This window comes from Xenopus laevis, chromosome 5S (genome assembly GCF_017654675.1).
Source record: "Xenopus laevis strain J_2021 chromosome 5S, Xenopus_laevis_v10.1, whole genome shotgun sequence".
NCBI classification, from domain to species: domain Eukaryota; kingdom Metazoa; phylum Chordata; class Amphibia; order Anura; family Pipidae; genus Xenopus; species Xenopus laevis.
This window is the reverse complement of record NC_054380.1, coordinates 22,332,702-22,356,801: the sequence shown is the minus strand read 5'-3', so window position 1 is coordinate 22,356,801 and position 24,100 is coordinate 22,332,702. Positions and strand designations below refer to the sequence as shown.

The following is a 24,100-nucleotide window of genomic DNA, read 5'->3' as shown; positions in this document are numbered from 1 at the left end:
ATAGATTGGATTATTTACGCTAACCACAAACAAAATTAATCAAGGTAGAAGGGTTCCTTTAATTTGCCAAACTGAATTCATGAGTGTATTCTCCCATATTTTCCAATGCTCTTTTCCATGTTACTGGCCTTCATGTTTCACTACTAATAATCAGAAACATTTAGGTTTCCCTTTAATTAACTCTTTCCCCCCCACACTCTGGTTTCTGCAATGCATAGTGGTCTCATTGCTGGAATTGGCACTTTCCTTGCTCTTGATTCCAGTACTGAGTCTAACTGGGGCTCCACAAGAGGAAGAGGCTTCTTTCTCTGCCTCGATATTCCCATAATCCCTGCTGTCTCTATGTGCTCCATGGCAGGAGGTTGCTAGGGATGTAGAGAGCCAGTAACCAAGACAATCTCCTGTACTGCACATACGCCGGGGGAGAAAGTGTGGCAAACATTCCATATTTAGAGCAGGGTGATGTCAGGCAGGAGCAGCAAGAGACGAGAGCCAGACAGGGAGTTATTCAGGGGTTCGGCCACATTCACTATATACATCTGTGTCATAGTCTGAGCCAAGAAGCTTACATATGTTACTGTGAATATATTTCCAATGATCAAATAACCCAGGGATGTGCCACCCAAGTGCCAGGCCTCCTGCTGCTGCTAATGCTCCTCGCTGTGCTCCCAATACCTCATTTATAAGCTAAAAGAAGGTCACACACGACTCACAAACAATATGCCACTTAATTTGGCCTCTTGTATAAACCACGAATGTCTACTGAATATATAAAATATGAATGAATAAAAACACAGAATCCGAATAAGGGAACCTCAAAATCCCCCGTCTTGGTTTTTTCGTGTGATTACAAATGGGAAAAAACCCCAAAAACCTCTCAAAGCTGAAAGCAAAGAAAGATTTTACAACTGGAGAAGGACAGCTCCCATTGACTTCTGCCTGGACTAGCTTTACTCTATATACAGAAATATATGGATATTTTTAAGAGGATGAAAAGCCTCTTTCAGAGTTAAAATAAACTCTCCGATTAGCTCATCAAGCCGGGAAAATCTTAGACCTGTATACAGTTATGGGATCCGTTACCCAGAAACCTCCGAATTACGGGAAAGCCATCTCCCATAGACTCCATTGTAATAAAATAATTCTGATTTTTAGAAATCATTATCTTTTATTCTGTAATAATAAAACAGTACCTTCTATGGGATTCAAACTAAGGTGCAGTTCATCTTTACTGAAGGAAAAACAATCCTATTGAGGTTAATTTGTGCTTTAATGATTCATGCTGCGATTGGAGTGAGGCTTCTCTCCGCGTGGCTCATTAGAGCGGGGTTTTTGGGCGCACATCATGATCACTATGGTGCCAATGTGATAACAGGTGCAGTTCTTCCTAATAACCATAATAACTCAGAGCAAAGCATCAGCATGTCCACATTTGTTGATTATAGAGAAAATGACCTGCAGATACACATACACAATGTGCATGGGAAAGTTAAGCGTTTCAGATTTATTCAGCCTCTGTCAGATCATTTCATCATTATAATCATCATCACCACAAGGTGCAGGGAGTCCCTATAGAGGCAATGTCCAGTTCATTATAGTTGTAATGTGCAGAACTAGGCTTTATCCTGGACACTGGGTCTTATAAATAAAATTATATCAGCTCTGGATAAACCAGGCACAGTTTCTTTGAAGTTACATTCAGAACTACAGGCTTTGATATTTAAATGCCTAAGGATGACTGTAAAATCCATTCTCTGCATTTCTCTGGCTCTCCGCACCTAAAAGAGAGTGAGCGGGGTGCCGCAGCTGGTGGGCACGTGTCTCTCCGGGCTGCTATAAAGCGCATTGCACATGGTTTTATGATGCAGAGAAGCTTTTTTTGGTTGGGCAGAGAAAACAGGAGCAGGACGCGCTACAGACAGGGAGGGATGATTCTGCTGCATTATGACAGGGATGCAGACAGGGAGGGACCATCCAGTAAGACAGGACTGCCAGATTTCTACACGAGGGGACTGTGTGTGCCCCCCATCTCCAGCCACTGCAGTGGGAACGCTTCCCAAGCATAAACTGCCCCTGGGAACAGACTGCATGAAATCTGTTCCAGCAAGACGTGTCACCTAAAGCCTCGTTTATACCCAACCTCTCTAGCTGCATCAAAACAATTCTACATGCACAGAGGAGATGTTTGCAAATGGTGTTTTACAATATAACAAAGCAGAATAAAAACCCACCACTTAATCAAAATAACAAACTACTAATGGAGCAATGACTACATCAGAGGGCCTCAAATGGTGCAACGAGGGTGCCCATGCGGTGCCAACATGAACATATGCATCAGTGCCAGCGCTAAGACATGCCATTTGCAGTGCACTGTAAAGGCCTAAAAGCAAGTTGTGGCACCAGGTCAACTGAGGTTTAGATAAATACACCACCAGAGTACTATCTGTGCAATCACTTGGGCTCATTTAAAAGACTCGGTGGTACAAGTGTTAGATCCCCAACTGGCTCAAAACTGCACCCCTTAGAACCCATCCAGGAAGCAGTTGAGCCCATGAGATAAGTTTACTTTGCACCGAGCACCAGATGAAGAATCTGGCACAAGACAGCACTATTGGGTGCAAGCCAACACTGTACTTAATGCCTTGTTCTCCATGGTTCTATCATTTCCCTGGTCTGTCGAGCAGAAAGTTAATTGCAACTAAGTGCATTAGTATCCATGGGAAAGATTCATGGCATTCAGGGTGGGGGTCAGGACCGGAACCCTTCTGTCACTCTCCCCCCTTCCCCTCCATCGCACCCCCCTTCCCCTCTTCACCCCCTTACCTTCTGTTGCTCTCCCCCCTTCCCCTCCGTCGATCCCCCTTCCCCTTCATCGCTCTCCCCTTCCCCTCCATCGCTCCCCCCTTCCCCTCAGTCGCTCTCCCCCTTCCCCTCTGTAGCTCTCCTCCCCTGCATCCCCTCGCCTACGTCGCCCTCACATTTTTCCTCTCTCCCCCATCCTGCTGACCTGCGCAAGTCGTGGTCCGTCTGGGGCGCACACGGGGCAAGGGGGGCACCGGCCCTGGTGGTGGTTGCTCCAAAGCAGACTGAGTGGGTGCATTGTTGCTTGTACCAATATGCAGAAGTGCAAGGAGCGTGTTTGGACGCAAGTACCTTTAATGCACCTCTGTACTTCCAGGGGTCAGACGGGGCTAGTGGGACACTGGGGAAAAAACCTGGTGAGCCATGCCGCACCCGGGCTAATCCCCCTACTGGGAACTGCAAGCACCATCCCTGCCTGTTCCATCCCTGATCACTGGCACAATAAAGGTATGGGAAAGAGGGTAACATTTTTAGTAGATGGATTCCAGACTGGGATGGGGGGCCTTACAGTGGCAGCTCCAGTGGGCCCTGGGCACCCCTGTCGGAGACTGGTATTTCCCCAGGGAACATACCATTCTGTTTTACCATAAAAACTGCTCTGAGTGCCTATACAGGACAGTTTTGGGTGGTTACTTATAAGTAAGATTTAAAAAAAAAAAAAAATCTCATGTTCTTAAGACATAAGAAAACATTTCCAATATCTGCACAAAACAGAATGGATTTGAGCAAGGTTTCATAGCGCTCATGGATCATCACTTGCTGCGACTAACACAATATTGTTGCACTCCCCCGGCACATTTGTAATGGAATAAAAATAAAGACACAATAATATCGCATGTAGCTTTGGCAACATGCCTGTTGCTGTACCTTTCTCCCTGGCAGCCCCAGAATAGTGCTGGTATAAATAACATTACCTCTTTTAACACATTCACAAATATTTGTAAAATTATTTTTACACTCCGGGTTAAATCTGTTACAACTGCGAGGAGGTGCCAAAAATGACAAAGGCACCTTGTTTCTGTGCTGACGCCTGGCAACCGATGGGGAGGTGGGAGAGGCACTGGGGAGAAACGGATTAGGATTTTTGGAATGCAGAGATTGGTTCACCTGTGAGGCACAGGGTGTCAATACGAAACAGAGTGTCACACCTGTGGTTGCCAGACAAGCTAAGCCTCTCCCATTCAGATGGAAATGTAAAGGACAAAGTTCCTCGGTGAGACACACAATATAGAGCGCACCTTTCCTATGCACCTGGGAGTATAGAGCCCAGACCAGTGTTTCTCAGCCTTTATGCCACACACTTTTCAATCAGCACCCATTTGGAAAGGGCAGTAAGGTTGTGCACACATGGGCAGGGATGCTCACTGGCAAGGGCACAAAGCATCAAATCTTTGCCTTATTTGGCCACTGAGAAGTAGGTCAAATCTGGGGCCAAGGCCAGTTACTCATTTATAATTGTGGCTGGTGTTTCTGCATTCCTTGCTCAGACCCCCAGGGCCCCCTTACCTGCAGTAATAGTTCAGCCACCCATTCGCTATGGTTTCCACCCAAAATCATGGGAAATCCCACCACTGAAACCCATGTGTATGTATCCCAATATACATTAGGCCAAGCTCAAAGCATGTCCAGGGGCAGAACTGGTTGAGGACATGGCAGAACAAAGCATGGTCACAACAAACCCAAAACAACTTGGTTTGCGTCTTTGCTTGCTCCCCACATTTCTTCACAGCATATGCCTTTTTAATGCTTTAAAAAGACCTACATTTGTAAACTGGGATATTGCCTTTAATTTAACTGTTAGAACTTTCATTTATTTTGTATAGTTATTCTGACCATTACCCGCCTGCAATTGAAAAAGCTATCTGGGCCGGTGGGACACTGGGGAAAAAAATGGTGGGCCCCGCTGACCCAGACCCACTCCAGCTCCCCAGCAGAACCCTTAGCTGCTCCAGCCTCACTCCCAAACTGCGGAGACACAATAAGAAAGTAGAAGTTACATTGGTGCAAACACAGAGTGGTGGAGGCTGGTGGCATTTGGCAGAGTTTTGGACTGGAGTGGGAAGGCTATGAGATGGCAGCTCCAGTGGGTCTGGACACCTCAGTCCTCTGGTGGCCAATAACCCTGGCAACAAAAAATCACCCGAGGGTTAATTTATAAACTCAGCCGCCAGTGTGGTCAAGCTTAAATGAACTAGAAAGTTGCGTCCGTCCTGTGTTGCTCAACATGCCCCTAATGACATTCTGTAGCAAGCACCACCCAATGGAAACATTGCAGAGCATAGGCGGCTCTTTTACACTCTGTGGGGTTATGGATTATATTACACAGGATTATCCTACATACCATACATTTTTGGGCTGGATTTTATAACGTCCTTTAGCGGTAAGGGGTAACGTAAATAAACAACAGGGAGAAGTGATGAAAGTTATAAAATGTACGACCTCTGAAAAGGAATTCTGTGCTTAGGGATAAAATAGTCACACAAAGGAGTTTATGGACCCCCCATAGGGATGCTGGAGGAAATACAATTTCCCAGTGGGGTTGGAATGTGAATGGTTCATGTAACAATACCATACAGAAATGCCAAGTTCCCTCATGAACAGCAATCAGACAAATTATTTCATTATTTGCACTAGAGAAGCTTTTGGGATAATTTGTGTTGAATTACTACCTACGATAGTTAATATCTAGCCTTGGCTTAGAAGTGATAAATAGAAATCACCCCAAAAGACAAAAGAAAGAAATCAGGGTTTTAAGCTCAGTTTCTTTTGCCCGGGTCCATGGAAAGCCTCTATAAAAGTTGAGGAACTTGAGGAAAATGCCTTTTTAATGAGCTGGAGAGAGTGCAGAGACGTCCAACTAAACTGGTAAAAGGAACAGAAAATTTCAACTAAAGGTTAAGAACATCAAGGTTGGGGCTGTTTCTTCTAGATAAAAGGTCATTGTGAGCAAATATGTTTTTACCCCAAAATATTACTATAATTTAAGTTGGGGTTTCAGGCATATCAAGGAGGGCAAGTAGGCATTATCACCAAAGCTCCCCTTATTTGGAGGCTGAGCCATCCTGCTCCTGGTCCATGACCCCTCCAGGGAACAGCAATAAAGAAAGGCACTTCTATATACAGCTCAAGGGGATTATCTTATGCAAGCAGTCATGAGACAGGTCAAGTTCTAACCATCCCACCACCTAAGAAGAAACATTGTTTTAGCATGAATCAGATTTGCGTCTTACAGGTCCCCGCCAACCCTATTTTCCCATTCACGAATGCGTCCGAGAATAACATATGACTCACAGAGAAATTAGTTGATTATTTTGTTTAAGATGAGCAAAAATATTGCTCGTAAGTGCATAGAACGCTTAGGATGATGGGATGATGTTAATGCAGGAATAAAAGGTAGATCCATCTGTGGAGATAACAAAATGCCAGTTGCAGAAATATAATTTAGACAGAATAATTAAAAATGCATTATCAGTGGTTATTAAGGTCAGGCTCTGGCATTTAGTCCTATTGAAGAAGTAAGTCTGTTTTGTTTGGGAATTGAAATATTTTATAACATTACTATGTCATTTTTTTTTATGAAGGGTATAAAGGAATTTGTTTTATGCAATGATTTACACTGAAGTTATCAGCATTGGTCTGGGGCATTGGGTTTGCTTATGTCCTTGTACTCTGAAAACAAAAACACCAAGCAATTAATGAGCACTGTATATAGAGGTTACCATGAACTGGAAAGGTTATATTTGTGCAGCTGATATTGTTTATTACAGGCAGCCTCAAACTAATTTGTATCGGCATTCTCATAAAAAGAGAGTATAAATAATGCAAGATGCTGAGCAAAATCTCTGGGAAGAAGAAACATACAGTCCCAGCACTTTTGAAGAAGACAACAAGGCTGACATCAATTCATCAACCGGTCATTGCATAGAGGAGACATTTTGTTATAACCAAGGAAAGTGCCAAGAAATAAGTAAAAAAAACTTCCTACTCCAAACACTGAGCTAAATAGATATGGATATAAAGAATAATAAGTTGTCTACCGCAATGGTGGTACCTGGAAGAAGGTCCCACAAAGGTGATTTAGAAGTTTCTGGTCAATTTTGTACCCGTAAACATTGTTGGCTTAATCAATGTGCATGAGCAATGTGTGCAAGCAACTGTGGAAAGGGCTAGATAATCATAATCATCAGGTCCCAATAACATTCAGAGCTTAAAAGACCCTCATTTTAGGTTTACAACAAGAGAGTATGGCAGGGGAAAACATCAGCACAATGGAACAGTGTCACCACTTAAAAACATATATTCTTTTCAAAACAGAAGCACACCTAGTGACCCCAGCACTTAGTCATGGGCTGCATCATGCACCTTTGTAGGATTAGAAACAAAAATCAAATGATGACTTTCATACAGTAACTACAACCATGGACTTTGGAGCTGCTCCTACTGGGGGACTTGTAGGAGTGAAAAGTTGGCTCAGCATGAAGGGCAATAAAAGTGGGGCATTTGGATAATGCATATTTACTCCTCTAGATATACCTAAAGGTCACCTAGAAGGTCAGTAAAGATGGGATTTGGAGATGAACGTCTATCTGCTCCCCTAGTTGTTTCTGGAACTAGTGGATAATGTCTGAACCAGCATAGCTTTCCTGTATCTGTTATTAACTAATTTGAGGTGCATGAACAAAGTTCACACTCCCAAGTGGGGTGTGAACCAGAAAAAAAACATTAATATACTATTCTTTAATTCCTTGAGCTGGTTGTACCTACAAGGCTCCAGCTGCACCTTCTGCCAAACAATAATGAATGATAAGGGAAGTTAAAGTAGAAGCTCATGTTCTGTTCACATGTAGCCCCTTACATAGCATGTAGTCCAAACAGCAAAGAAAGAGTTGGAGAGAGTGTTCAGCCAGCGAAGTGCCAGAACGAGGCATGAAACAAGGCATGAAACGCGTCAGATGTTCACAATCACAGGAAGTACGTTTCATGTGGATCTCTGTTCACTGTTTTTAAATGTAGCCTGGAATAAAGCTTTTTGATTTTAAGTAACCACTGGCTGGACACTCTCACAAACTCTTACTTCGCTGTTTGGACTATATATTTTGCTGGGACACGGACATGTAAATCTCCGTACATAGCTGTCATGGCCGGCACCCAATACCAGAACAAGTGCCAAGTACCCTGGTCTCGGCTCGGCTTCACCAGTAGTGTGACCACCGTTGGGCTTCGGGAGGAGCCCTCAGCTTTCTTGGGTGCCACCTGGACTTAACGAGGGGTACAAGGCGAGATGTTTTGGCTGGCAAAGGGGCACGGCAGTTTAGCAGAGTCTTTTTGGGCTGAAGGTCGCGGTACAACAGGATAAGGCAGAATCGTAGTCAGGCAGGCTGGGTCGAGGCAGGCAGATAACTAGGATTATCAGGAAGGCAAAGGGTCAAACCGGGTAATCAATCAGAATAGGATCAGGCAGAAGGAGTAGTTAAAATACAGGCTGGGTCGGAGTTAGAATATCAGGATGGTCAAAAACAGGCAAGGTCACAACAGGAGATCAATAACAAACAGGAACAGATGCACAAAGACTCAAAGGCACCAGGAAAACTTATCCTATCATGGGCAATGAACAAATCAAAACTGTCCCTTTAAATATATTCAAAATTCACGCCATTGCGCGCTGACGTCATACGTCAGCGTGCCCGCGCCTTTAAGACGCAGACAGACGCAGTGCGCGCCCTAGGCGCAGAAGATCCTTGCGGCCGTCCCCCTTGGAGTGCGGCGGGCGTTCCCGCCGAACCCCACCACCCCTTCCGGGGGAAGTTAGCATGAATACAACTTGTTCTCAAATATCTTTTCTTTAGATACAGGAGGGTGATATTTTGCTAGATGCAGCGAAACAGGTGCAAGCACTTTCTAGATATGGGAAGGCAGAAGTTTACTAGAATGCAGGGGAAAAGGCACATTGAACTTATTGAACCGGCCTAAAGGTTGAGCATCTATATAGTAGTAATGATCCAGCCCTTCAAAGTTGTCACAGGAGTTTTCCATCTTGGATTCTGTTAGGAGTGCCTGCGACACTGGCATGCTCAGTGGGCTCTGAGCAGCTGTTGAAAAGCTAAGCTTAGGGGTCATAACAAATCATCAAGCAGAAAATAAGGTTTGTCTGTAATAAGCTGATGCTACAAAATATAATGTACACCATATCTGCCCTATTTCTTTAGTTAAGCTTTAGTTCGACTTTAACCCACAATAGTTAATTAGCCCTTACATTGGAAAGCATAGAAAACGCTCACAGCTAATTAAAACTACACAATTACACTGTTGCAGAACTACCCCTTTCATCAAACAAGGAAGTGCAGCCATAACGCCTGAGGTCTGGAGTCATGAATTATGAATAATAAACTATAGAAGCATGAGCCAGCTCTTTGTGATTATTTCTCTTCAAGAGCCAGGCAATCCCATAAACATGATTTATTGACTGCTGAAGAACAAATGTTATAGTTGTGTTACAAAACCCTTTCCCCACCTTACTATGCTCTCATTCTCTAAATGATCCCAATGAATCAATAACATCATGAAAATATATTTATTGGTGATACTTGTGTAAAGTGCTGTGGAAAGAATTGATCCATTATTGTAAGGACTTTAACTGCACTGCATCATCTATATTGGAAACAACAAGACTAAATAACTTGATGGGGAGATAGATGAAAGTTAAAACTAAGAGCATTTAATTTTTCATGTATTTGAACTTTCCGCCTCTAGAGTATTGCTACTGTAGATGTATAAGGCAATAATTGCTTATTAAAGCTAATTATTATTAACCTTTTTGAGTTACACCCAACATAAATCCCAAGAGATTATGAGGAACCTGCCAAACCCTCTGATATATGGATATTCTTGGAGAGATAAAAACAGCCAAATTTGACAAATCTGGGCAACATTTGCTAGTATGTTTGCCTCAAAACGAATGGATTAGGATCTTCTTGGAGTTGCGGATTTTCCCGTTGAGGATGTTGTTAAACCTGTTCCCCCCAAGTGAACAAATATTGATCTTAGCCTGGCCAAACACATTGTGTCAATTGTTAAACTGGCCAATGATCTTTAGCTTGGCTGCATGGGCTGTTCTCCTAACAAGTGACCAGTTTTAGTCTTTGTCCTGTGTGTATGAAAGGCTTTCTAGAGCAGTACTACTAAAGAACTTTCAGTGTGATGGAATTATATAGGGGCAGTAGAGGCAAGTAGCTGCAGTGGATAACAGACTATGTTAGTGGACCTCTTGCAGGGCACAGAGCAGTGACTATTGGGCAGAAAGTTGTCTCAAAAGTGTCTCTTAGCTAACACTGTAACGTTAGGTATCCCAAACTCAGAACAAACCCCAAGGTCTCTGGTCACGGCTCACTGTTCCGCCTTTAACAACCGTCTTTCACTTCGACTGGAGCCCTCCGCTACTCGGATGCCACCAGGTCTTAATGTGAGAGGACCAAGGAGAAAGTTCTGGGCATTGAACGGAGAATAAGAGTGTGGTCAAAGATGGGTCGAGTTGATATCAATACAGGATAAGCAGTACAGAATTAGAGGCAGATATCGTAGTCGAGGTCACAGGCTAGGTCGGTACACGAAATGGCAGATATAGACGGAATCCGATAGAATGGTCGAGATACAGGCAGGAGTCGGGACAGGCAGCAGACAAGGGTTGTCAGGGTCAAGAACTGATCAGAATATACAAGAAATCGCACCCAGGAACTATGTAAATAGACCTACATTGGGCAAAGACACATAGTCAGCTGTCTCCGCGTTTGCGTCAAAAACCTTTTTCACCCCTAGTAGTCACAAGCTGACATACATAAAGTGCAAGGGAAGTCCCAATTTATACAGATTACCATGGCACCCCCTCCCCCCAGGACCAAATATTTATATGACCGTCTGCAACAACGGAATCAATACCCTTTTCTATGTAGACTCGTTAGGTTCAAAGCAGTTACTTCGCACTGATGAGCAAAAGCAATCCTTATCTCCCTCCCAATGCACTGCTGCCTCAATCACCAAACACTGGGCAAATCAAGATTATTTTGTTTTTTTCCACTCTTCGGTCTTCCAAACCCCTTGCCTAGTGTTAGATTGGTAGAGAATGTCTCTGTTCACTTGCTTATCTTGAAAGCCCAGCTGATGGTGGGCTTTTGGGGTGAACATTTATTTGCTGTCCCAGATATAATTTGACCAAATGGGAATGTTTTAATATGTCTGTAACTTAGTTTAAGCGTGTCCCTAACCACTTACTGCACCTCAAAAGAGGGTTTTAAATAGAAAACCTCATCTACTGCATCCTTGTATCTTCAACAACAAAAGAGTCATTCACCACCACCATCAGGGTTCTTAAGTCTGAGCAACTTGTTTCCACCCAAAAAGTTGAAATAATGATCTTAAGTCAAGGTATTATAGTTCAGAAACATTCAAGAATATGAAGAAATGGTCTCCCCAAAGCTTTAACCTGATTTGGGAACCACAGTACTAAATACAATTTCAATGGTTTCTTGTATTGCAACTAAATGTAATGGTGTCTTCTTCTCCGCCAACACTGCCTCGCTAGGCTTCAAATTGACCACTGTTATGGAATAAGAAATAAATGAACATTTGATTTAACAAGAACCTGGTTATAATAGGCAAACTGGATTGCCTCACATCTTCTGTGTAGAAGTAAGATTGTTCCCTTGGGGTTCCTCCAATTTGTCTTACAATACTCTGCATTGCCTCCACAGCTTTTCTTTCCAGTGTAAAATAGTTCCAATTTAGTTAACCTTTCTTCTCCATGAAACTTTGGTACATGTAACATAAAGCTCACATGGTCATGTTGTAGGCCTAGGCTTTTGTTTTAATATACTTTAGCATTATTGCATTTTTTTAAAGGAAAGCGTCTATGCATCTAGGGGTTATCATCCTCTATAATTTCCTAGATATTCTGCAAATACTATATTTTATCGATGGCTTTTCGTTCTTTAAGCGTTTGCAAAGGAGCATCTTGGCCATGCCTGGCCAGGCCCCTGCTGAACTCCTTGCTCCTTAGAACAGACGTTGGAGGACTTCAGGTGAAGATTCTATGCATCAGATGGGGTAAATTAGACTTCGGGTGAAAATTACTGCTGGTAACAGGCCTGTTACTGCAGGTGACTGGGTGAGGGGGCTTAAATCAAGGTGACTCCTACAAAATACAGATGAGTTGTAATGACTGGGTTTGGTTGAATACTTAGGGTTTAACTTCTGTCTACCTACCCCTAGATCTGGGCCCTGGGCAAAGGACATTTTGTTACCCCCTGCAAGTGTACATTAAGACCACATTGCATTAAGACCAGCTAAAACTCCTTGGAACAATGCTCTTAATCTGCCTTCAGAGCTCCCTGTACTTATTATACAATTTCCAGACCTACCCTTACCCTGGAAGGGCAGAAAGCCAGGCAGTTCCCAGTCCCTTGTCTGTCTAGCAAGGACCTGGAAACTATTTTTATATAATGGCAAGGTTTGTGCCAATGCCACAAAGAAAAATATATACGGTACTACTCACAGATAACGAATGAATCAAAAATTCAATGTCAAATATTAAATACATCTAAGGGGATTTACTCACAGTTACCCCCAGTCCTAGGGTGCAACATTTCAAAAAAGATGAGAGGACCTCCAATAGTAAAGAAGCAATTAGTTAAAAAATTGAAAAAATTTTATTAGGTCATAAAAAACCAAACTCTTTTCGTGCCTGTTGGGGCACTTACTCATAGGCTCACTTACTCATGAGCCTATGAGTAAGTTCACCAACAGGCACGAAACGCGTTTTTTATGTCCTAATAACATTTTTTCAATTTTTTAACTAATTGTTTCTTACTATTGGAGGTACTCTCATCTTTTTTGAACTATTTTTATACCTTTACTTGCACCCTGAAGACAAGAGAAAGGTATTTTGGGGGGTCAGATAAAAAAAATCTTGTGTGCAATGTTGCTTAACATTAGCGGCACTATGTAAGGATAACAATATCACCGCCGACTCAAAGAACCTTCCTTCTTCTTGATTTATTTGTCTGAGTGAACACTGGACAGGAGTTGAGCCTTAGGGAACCAGCTTGCCAGTTATTTTGCTTTTTTATGGTTGTGAGACAAGCTGCGTGCCTCCTAGTGACACAGTCCTTATTCATTATTAATAACAAAAGAAATAAAGTACAAGATGATGTATTTCTCTTGCAGGCAGGGACAATATGTCTATAGGTGCATAAGTCATGACATAATAACAAAAAATTATTTTGGTCGTCTCTGTAATGGAGAGTTCCATTTCAAGGAGAAGTCATCACTGTCATGGAGAGCACCATTTCCAGGAGAAGTTGTCCCTGTCATGGAGAGCTCCATTTCAAGGAGACGTCATCCCTGTTATGGAGAGCTCCATTTCAGGGGTGTTGTCACTGTTATTTAGAGCTTCATTTGAGGACTTTTTAATTGACCATGCCCACAATGAAGACCCTGCCTCTGTCATGCTCCTGCTACCAGAACACCCCTCTTTTGGGGGCTATCTCAATAGGAAGAAGCAAACATTTACCTCTATAAATATAACTACAAAGGATATCAAAAAATAGAGAAGAGTGGCCCTTTAATACATCAGGGGATGCAAAATACCAGTTGATCTCAATCTATGTTAATGCACCAATGAATACATCTAGCATTTGGTGCTTGCTATACATCTATATAAAGTGTGAAAACTAATGAGCCCCCTACTGGAAACTCATTGGACAAACAATGTTTAAATCACCGCAGATGTACCCAGAGAAAAAAAACAGCTATTGTAGTTGGATAAACAGATTGAATTGATAACTGCTACTTGTGATATCCAGAGAGAAGATGTGACCTCCATTAACCGCCTTCTCTAAACATTTAGCGATTCCTCGTAGCGTCTGTTTGTTCTGGCACCTAATAATGTAGCTTTGTTCTGCACAGAACGGGAATTTCGGGCATATAAACTGATGTTAAGGGATTCACATCATCACAGTTAGGTAAAAGACAAGTTTGTATAGTCATGCCCCAAAAACCTTTTCCACTTGTATAAGGCATGCTTGGCCAAACTACATCTGTCCAGATCTCCATCCAACCACTGGGTATTTGGGACACATTGGGGAAGGGCCTGGGTGAAACTTGGTTAGATACGACACTTGGTCTACAATGTGATGATTTCCCAGTCAATGATGTTGGGGTGTAAGCAAATGATATACAGTAGAAACAAGATATAGGAATGGAGATTTTTGGTGGGGATGTGAAATACTGAGAGCAAAATATGAGATCGCAAACCACTATGAAAGTAGGTATGGAACTGTTGGGAGCTATAGAAATATTTGGAGGTGTGGGAATATTGTGGGGTATGGAAATGCCAAGAGGTAGAAATGGTAATGAAGGGAGACATAAGACTGTTGAGAGGAAGTTATAGCATTCTTAGGCGTTGTAGTTGTGTTGGGAGATACAGTATAGTGGATATGGAGAGGTAGGAATAGGATTGTTGGGAGTTATAAGAATGTTGAGAGGTTGGAATAGTGATATTTGTGAGGGAGGTATGGGACTAGTGGGAGATAATAGAATGTTTAGATGTCTGAATGAGATACATAGGAGCTAAAGGGTTATTGGGAGGTGTTAGAATGTGTAAAGGTCACTATGGAAACTGTTGGGAAATATGTGAACTATCAGAATTACCAGTTTATTAAGACATACTGTAGGTATATGACTGTTGCGACATGTGGGATTGCTGAAGTTTAGGTATGGGACTATTATGGAAACTACTGGGAGCAACTGGGATGCTGAGAGGTATTGGAATACATCCTTTTAGGAGCTTTGGGGATGTTTAGAGGTAATGTTACAAACTGCCATGTTTCGTTATAAAACTGCATCTGTCTTTCAAATGAAAATTTGTATTAAAAGGGATGTCACCCCAAAAATTAAATGTCATTCTAAGCATTCAATTCAGTGGGAAGGTGGGAATGAGAAAATCACTAGCCATCATTAAGGACACACAGTTCCACACATACATAAGAATGAGGCGTGAAGGCACGGAATCCATGCATTATAAATTCTTTAAAAAATCAGGTCATCCAAAGCACAATTTTTCAAACTGAATCTAGTGCAAGGATTATGTCTACATAACTGAAACCACTGCATTAAAAGCAGCTAAGGGACTTTTATATGAATAATAAAATAATTGATAACATTATCAAGTCAAGGTTGAAAAAAGACAAACTCTACCTAGACCTACTTTGCAAGGACTTTTTTTTTCCAGTCAGACAGGGATGGGAATTCTTCATCATTTCCTGATGGTAACAAGGATTCTCCTTGGAACAATTATTAGATATACCACCACAGTTTGGAGGTGGAAGTTTGTTTGCTATGACAGTGAACACATCATAATAAATACTATAAAATCAAATGTTCAGAAGACAGTGATTCTGAGAGAGGGCATATATAGGAGCACTTTCATTGGTCTAACAACCAAGGCAAAACAAATGATTAAATATTTTTACCCTTGACCTCTAAGTCACAAGGTCTGATTCTCTAGCCAAGGTAAGCTAAATATTGGGGAAAAACTGGTAACTGCTTTAATGGATACCAAAACAACTTTAAAAGTTATGTTATTAATAGTGTGATCCTGTATTATCCCAGGACCTGATACTTCTGAGATGTCATTAACCTGTTTTTAAATCTACATATTTTAGGGGTACATCAGCCCAAATGCCTAGCCCAAGTCAATTAGGATCACCCAATCGTCTGCTAAGTGCTTCCATATAGAAAAGAAGGTAACAACCTGGCTTCCACAGTGCCTGGGTCCTATTTACTGAACTAAACATTGAACTCTAACACTAAAAATAGGTGTTTCAACCAAAGGATATCAGGTCCTTGGGATGACACAGCAGAGGACCTTTCATACAATCTGTATTCCTTCTCTACTCATGTGTTTCCTTTATTTTGGCAGGTAATTGTATTCACTTAATCACCTGAAACAACATATCCCCTAAGTGACTTATCTCTTGAATCATTGAGGGGTTTTAGAAAATGAAATGGAAGCTTCCACAAGATTTAAAGTAATTACGTGACTTAAGGTAATAGATCCTCACTTAAAGGAAAACTATACCCCCAAAATGAATGCTTAAGCAACAGATAGTTTATATCAAATTGAATGACATATTAAAGAATCTTACCAAACTGTAATATATATTTACATAAATATTGCCCTTTTACATCTCTTACGTTGAACCACCATTTCGTGACTCTATCTGTGCTGCCTCAGAGATCACCTGACCAGAAATACTACAACACTAACTGTAACAGGAAGAAGTGTTGAAGCAAAAGGTAGAACTCTGTCTGTTAATTGGCTCATGTGACCTTACATGTGGTTTGTATATGTGCACAGTGAATCTTACGATCTCAGGGGGCGGCCCTTATTTATTAAAATGGTAATTTTCTATTTATGATTACCCAATGGCACATACTACTAAAAAAGTATATTATTATGATAATGGTTCATTTACATGAAGCAGGGTTTTACACATGAGCTGTTTTACTCAGTATCTTTTAATAGAGACCTACATTGTTTGGGGGGTATAGTTTTCCTTTAAGTACTGGCAATAATACCTGCGCCTCCCAGGATTCCTTGCTAACTAGGTATGCATTGGATGAAAAAGGATATTGGTGACTGTAATGAACAAAAGTTGGTGGTAACAAGTTAGACATTACTGATAAAAATAGAACCAAGGGTTGGAATTCCTAAAAGTGGATTTGTTTTACTGCTTTACCATTTCAATTTAAGACAAATCATTCACTTTAACTGTATTGCCATTTTCCACAGATAGAATGAGGCAGTGTTGGTGAGAGCAATATAAGACAGAGCCTACCAACCTGACTGTCCATATGATACTCTCCATTAATAAAAAAAAGAAGCCCAATGGGGTATAAGCCAACTGATGGGGGTCACAATAAATTGCTTCCTGGACTCCAATCAGATATTTCCCAAGGTCAGCACCCGTATGACACAGTGTTGCTGATGGCTAAGGTTGGGATTTAAGAGGTACAAATGTCCTACCAGGAATAGATACATTGTGATTTCAGTCTATGAAAGTACAAAAAAGTTGACAGCACCTTGGGATCACAATTACGTCAAGTTGCACTTCATTAAAGACTACTGTAGACATATGCATATTAGGCAAAAGACTGTATATAATTTGAAGGAGCTAATGGTGATCGCGAATTTGCTATGGTTGGACAGGTTGTTCCTGAACAGGGAGTGGGATTGAAGGAGTATGCCCAAACAGCATTCTTCTTTCAGGATTGATTTAGAAGCTACTTGTGGAGCCAAGGCTACAACTATTAGACCTTTTTATGGATTAGAAGGTCACATGGGTAAATGGGTATTTTGTCTATGAAGTGTTAGATGTTCTCATAACTCTAAACAATAGCAAATTCTAATTGGAGCTAGGTATAATTTCCCTTAGGAGAAACCATGTGGTTTAAAATTAGCAAAAAGCTCCTGTGTTGGTTAATTGTTGTTGTCAAGGAAAAATATTAGAAAAGTTGCTGCTCTGAAGGTGCAGTTGTCATGCTAAGCATGGGGACAGTCCCAATACCCATAAAAACTGGGGTCTCTATCCTCAGTATACATATTACATTTTTCTCTAAAAGAAATACAGGTATGGGACCTATTATCCAGAATGCTTGGGACCTGGGGTTTTCCGGATAAGGGATCTTTCCGTAACTTGGATCTTCACACCTTAAGTCTACTAGAAAATCCTGCAAACATTAATTAAACGCAATAGTCTGGTTTTGCTTACAATATGGATCAATTATATCTTAGTTGGGATCAAGTACAAGCTACTGTTTTATTATTGCAGAGAAAAAGGAAATATTTTTTTAAAATTTGAATTATTTGGATACAATGGAGTCATCCCATAATTCGGAGATTTCTGGATAATGGGTTTCCGGATAACAGATCCCTTACCTGTACTTGCTTTTAATAACTATTAGAGATGGACTGAATCCAGAACCAAATGTGAACCATCAACATATGCAAATTTGGGTAAGAAAGTGTTAAAGAGACCTGTGCACGGAAGAAACAGCACTGTTTCCTTGTTCATGTGACGAAAATTCAGATAATTTTACGGATTTGGATTGGGTTGGGCCAGTCACTGCTAAAAGAAAGTAAAATCCCAGCCAGATCCCAAACCAAGTCCTGGATTAAGTGAATCCACTAATTGGCTGTTGTACAACAAATTGGCACTTTATTAAACAGGGCCGTGGAGACCCACTTTAGGCTTCTTCCATGGGTGTTTTCCCCGCAGTTGATTATTCATGAGGAGTCTGTACTCACTGTGCCACATGGAAGCACCAAACACAATAGTCTATCAGTAAACTTGAAACTGAACTAAGACTTATTTGTCCTCTAGTACTTTAAGAGCAAAATATTTGCGAGAGCTGGGTCCCACCCTGGAAAAAGAACTTGCAAGATCATCTCTGGAATCCTGGAAAGCATAAAAATCAACACAGAAAAGTAAACGTGGCATGTCACCTGTAGGCTCAGTTTCTTTTGTTGGTTTTGCTTTAGCGCACAAGAAAACATTGCTTTTGACCTTTTCAAAATAAGGGCAGTCACCCATGACCCAGAATTTCACAGGTGTGAGTGGCCGACTGACTCTAAATAAGCCAGAAAAGCCAACTGATTGTGTAAAATGAACAATAGCAGCGGACAACTTCCCTCTCTAACAGTGACAAGCCGTATCACATTCTCATGAAATGATAACATGTTGGTCCTTTGGCAACTCTTCTGATCGTTTGGACACTGAAGTTTCAATAGGCATAAGTGGTCATACAACACCAAGTGACTCTGAGGCACAATAGGTATTAACTTTACTTCTGTAACATTAATAGTCTCATACAGCCTAAGGCACCTGACGCTTGACCTGTTTTCGGATCACTGATTAGTAACCTCTCTCTCCTCTCTCGTTTCACCTGAAATACGTCTCCGCATCAATGTTTTAGCAGAAACCAATTAATCAGCCGACATGAAAATAACATTGTAATAATTTTAAAAGCATGTGAAAAAAAATGTCCACGCCATTAAGCAAAGCGTAGTTTTCCCATAATATAATAGTGGTGTTGAGGGTTAGCTAGAGATATTACAACTGAAACACCCCGTCGTCCACAAAATAAAAGAAAGCTCATACAATCCAGCTATGAAACCTTAATTATAGGCAATGCTCTGTACGAATATGAAAAAGAAAGAACAGCTGTACCCACACGCCTGATCTTATTCCTTAACTTCACATTGTAATTGAAGCTTGAAAGATTATGCAAAACACTACAGGAATTTTGTGCCTCTCCCACAAAACAAGAACCACTCAAATGATATACTCCCTGTGGACTGACTTTCCTTCAGCTTCTGTCCTTTAACTAAGGGTAAAGCATAGACCAAGTGTCACGTTAGGTATCCCAACCCAGAAAAAACGCCAAGTTTCCAGTCATGCATCTGCCTATAACAGCCGCCTTTCACATCGGGTGGAGCCATATGCTACTCGGATGCTGCCAGGTCTTAAAGTGAAAGAACCGAGGAGAGGGCACTGGGCAGGCAAGGGAACCAGACCATGTCAAGAAGAATGGGAAAGAGTAGTAGTGGGGCATGCCGGGGTCAATACAAATCAATCATTGCTGTAAAGACTCAGGAATCAGAAGCATAGTCAAGGACACAAGCTGGGGTCAAACCAATCAGTAAATGCAGCATAATGTCAGGATCCGGAAGAATAGTCAGTAACAGTCAAAGGTACGTACAGGCAGCGAATCAGCAGTGGTCAGGGACAGGCAATGAGCCAAGAACAGGAAACCAGACAATAAATGCACCCAGGAACAATAGACCTACGTGTCAGGGGGCCTATCAGCTCCCATCGGGAGTAGTCCGGACCAAGGAGGAAGCACAGGGGTCAAAGTCCAAGTTCGCAGTACAAATAGGGATCAGGCGTAATCATAGTCAATATCCAGGCAGACGTTCAATAGGCAGGCAGATTAATAGCAAAGTCAAGATTCACCCAGGGTCAAAGTCCAGAAATCAGTTCAGCAAAAATTATAAAGCACCCGGGCATTGAACCCGTGACCTGGAAAAGCTTTAACTTGAATTTTCGCGCAAGGCGCGTGACGTCATCGCTGTTCTCCACGTGTAGGCAATGGGCACCACCATCTTGGATGCAATGCTGGAGAGGACAGATGCGCAGAGTGGGACGGACACAACGCGCAGTCCTGACACTACGTTGGGCAGTGAGAAACTGGATGAAATGCCTTTAAAAATTTGAATTTTGTGCCAGTGGGATGACGTCACGCAGCACAACTAGGATAAAAAGAAGTGTGCATACTGCGCATGGAGAGGGAGGCAGTGGGGTGTCCCTGTAGGCAAGGAGGAGAACTTCCTCACTGTTTTCCAGGTGATATCACACCAATAAAGAGCCCACTGAATGGCCAACAGTAAGTGGACACCTGTATGACCTACACCTCAAAACCAACCGTATTAATATGAAGTTGGTCCTCTGCTGCTATAACAACTTGTACTCCTATGGGAAGGCTTTCCACTAGATTTTGGGACACTTTTGGTGGGATTTGCTTCCATTCATACATGAGAGTTTGAGAAGTGATTTTAGGGATCAGGACTGGCTTACATCAGTCTTCCAATTCATCCCATAGGTGTTCAGTTGGGTTGAGGTCAACGCTTCTTTGAACCCCAACCTAGAATAATACCATGTATTCCAAGTTATCCACCACGTATGACTGGGGTAACGCAATGCAGCACAAGACAAGCAGTTTCATGAAAACTGAGCTCATATGAAATATTAAAGTGGTAGTTGACCTTTAAATTATCTTTTAATATGATGTGGGTATTGATATTCTGAGACAATTTTCAATTGGTCTACATTTTTTATGGTTTTCCGTTATTGAGCTTTTTGCTCAGCAGCTCTCCAACTGGTATTTTAGCAGCTATCAGGTGGCTTGGTCTTATTTAGCCTAGCAACCAGGCAATGGTTTGCATGAGTGAATAGAAGAGTGCCTGCATAGTAAGAGAAGTAATAAAAAGTAACAACAGAATTATAGCCTCACAGAGAAATAGGTTTTGGCTTCTGGGGTCAGTGACCTCCCATTTGAAAGCTAGAATGAGGCAAATAATTGAGATATAATAATTCTATTCAAATAAACCAAAAAAACTAGGCACAGGGCATACTATAACATACTAAAAGTAGGTGAACCTCCACTTGAACAAATGGTAGAAATATGCAAAAGTGTCCCTTTAGGGAAAAGATTGTTCTATACTGGATCCCAGAGTTATGTGAAAGGCACATTTCTTATCTATATCCCAGATATGAGGGAGAATGGCAAGGACAATGTCAAAGGCAGGCAGGTGTATGGGAAATGGAAGGTTCTGGGTCAATGTACATGCTCCTGCCTGACAATCACCAAGACCAAGGCTGGGAACAAGGCCAACGCTGCTGCACAGCTCTTGGGAAAGTCAGGAATTATGTCAATGATGAGGTCAGGGAGGTGGGGAAAAGGCTGTGTACTGGGGTTAAGGGTAAGACTATGGACAATTTCGGCGCAATCCGACACGCTACGACAAAACACCTGAGACATGTCGATGTGTCTGCATTTGACAGTTGTGTCGCATTGGATCAATGCTGCGACTTCATCCGACATTTCTATCTCTTACCTTATTTCCGTTGCATGCAACTTGTTGCGTTTTGTCGCAGCGCATCGGATCGCACCGAAAACGTCCGTGTAGTCCTACCCTAAAAGCCAAATCTTATATATCTTATCTTATACCATATCAATGAGTGACTGTCAATTTGACTGACTATGTCGGACATAACTTTTCTATGATTGCTGTCACTACTTGGGGCAGGTAAGAAGAAGACCAATCATTGGTCGGATACAAGGGTAAAATCTGCACGTCTATGGCCAGTTTAAGGGATGAAGATAAAAGGATTTTTATGTTTTACATGGGGAGAAGTGCAGAGCACTAAGGGGTGTTCCACGCTTTGCATGATTTATAAATGATCCCTTAGTTCAGTGATCCCCAACCAGTAGCTCGTGAGCTACATGTTGCTCTCCAACCCCTTGGATGTTGCTCCCAGTGGCCTCAAAGCAGAAGCTTATTTTTGAATTCCAGGCTTGGAGTCAAGTTTTGGTTGCATAAAAACCAGGCGCACTGCCAAACAGAGCCTCAATGTAGGTTGACAATCCACATAGGGGTTTCTAAATGGCCAATTGCAGCCCTTATATGGCACCCCAGGTGCTAGTGCTGCTCCCCAACTCCTTTTACTTCTGAATGTTGCTCACGGGTTCTAAAGGTTGGGAATCCCTGACTTAGTTGGTGCCGAGCTGCTGGATACATCCCAGTCACCTCCTGTATGTAGCTACATGCCGCAGACTGCACTGTATTCTGTGCTGTTCAACATAAGCAGTGCTGCCTGTTCTCTATGACGTACCCCATTAGTCATACCCCCAGCTCTAACAATAACACACACACAGAAACCTGAATCGGTTAACAAAAGCTCCCACCCCACGCTGTTGCATTAACCCACCAAGGGAATTGACATTTTCTATCTCGAGTACATTCATTACGTGTAGAGGAAAAAAAAAAGCGTGTGAGTTCTAAAAATACTCGCTTTCTATTCTCATCCAATCAATGCAACAATGGCAGCCCCAGCTGCAGCCTAACCCATCGCTCCTGCCGGGATTGAGGCCGGGAACCTACAAACTTACCAGGCTGTGCATAATTCTCCCTCCATCTGGATTCACTGCCAGCGCCTCGTCATACAATTGCTTGGCCTCCTCCAAACAGCCTTTCATCTCGGCAAACCTCCCACGCATGTACAGCACAGTGTGTGATGTGGGGAATAGGCTGCCAGCCTCCTGGAGGCAGAACCCCGCTTCCTTCAGCTCTCGCTGCTCCATGAACAGCTCCGCTAGAAGATTAAACAAACATACAATTAACAGCTCAGTCGTTTCATTTATTTTCATTTAATTGCAAGCTCCTAGGCCCAGTGTAAGGAGATAATGGACTGGACAGCTAGGGCCCCTGTCTTATCTCTCATTGATGTCACTGTATTAATCCCACAACTTTATATCTATTTCTAGATCTATAGATATTTCTGCTGCCACAGTGGTATATCAATGTCCCAATAGGATAAAATATAACAACAATAATTGGCTGACAGCAAGCAAAGGATTCTGGGTACTGGTATGTAAATTGGAAAGGTTCATACATTTTAAATTGACCTTTATGTTATCCAGAATTCTCTGGACCTGTTATCTAGAATACTCAGGACCTGTTATCCAGAATACTCGGGACCTGGGGTTTTCCGGATAACAGATCTTTCTATAATTTGGATCTTCATACATTGAGTCTACTAGAAAATCATGTAAACATTAAATAAACCCAATATGATGGTTTTGCTTCCAATAAGGATTAATTATATCTTAGTTGGGCTCAAGTACAAACTACTTTTTTATTATTAGAGAGAAAAAGGAAACCATTTTTTAGAGGTTTCTGGGTAACAGGTTTCCAGATAATTGCTCCCATACCTGTACTGTACATACAGTAACAGGTAATGAATGAGCCCTGTTAGATACAGTATATATTAAAGGGACTGCCCACCTTAAAGTTTTAATAAGTTATAGAATGGCTAATTCTAAGCAATTTTCAACTGGCCTTCATTTTCTTCTTTTTGATAGTTTATGAATAATTTGCCTTCTTCTTCTGATACTTTCTAGGGTTCAATGACCCCATCTAAAAAAACAAACTCATCTTCTGTTCAGGCCTCTCCTATTCATATTCCAGTCTCTTATTGAAATCAGTGCATGGTTACTAGGGGAATTTGATATTACAACTGCATAGGGCTGCTGTCTGTGAGTATCACTACAGCAGCCCCATATTTTAGAATTAACGCATTCAGTAAACATGTATCTGACCCAACAAGATAACGGTCAGGGCAGCATTCACTTGGGAATAAAATGCAAGTTGCTGAACCTATGTATGGCCACCTTAAAGGGCACCTGTTAGGCCTGCACTCCGGTTGGGGGTAACAATAGTTTTTTTTACAAAAATCGCACTCCGTCAGCGCTAGGCCATCTGCACCGGGAGGTGCTTGTTGAGAAGAACCTTGGGCCGGGCGGTTTTCTGCTTATAGGAGCACCAGCCTGGAGTAAGGGAATACAA

General features: G+C 41.9%; 1 protein-coding gene across 2 annotated transcripts in view; it reads right to left on the bottom strand.

Annotated features, from left to right (window-relative positions):
* The window catches only part of ttc7a.S (tetratricopeptide repeat domain 7A S homeolog), a 189,817-nt gene that overhangs the window by 13,282 nt on the left and 152,435 nt on the right, over nt 1-24,100 (bottom strand). For both annotated transcript variants that reach the window (XM_018265041.2, XM_041564285.1), the window contains one exon: nt 22,645-22,847. In XM_018265041.2, the coding sequence (XP_018120530.1) occupies nt 22,645-22,847 (203 nt within the window). The remainder of the gene's footprint in view (nt 1-22,644; nt 22,848-24,100) is intronic.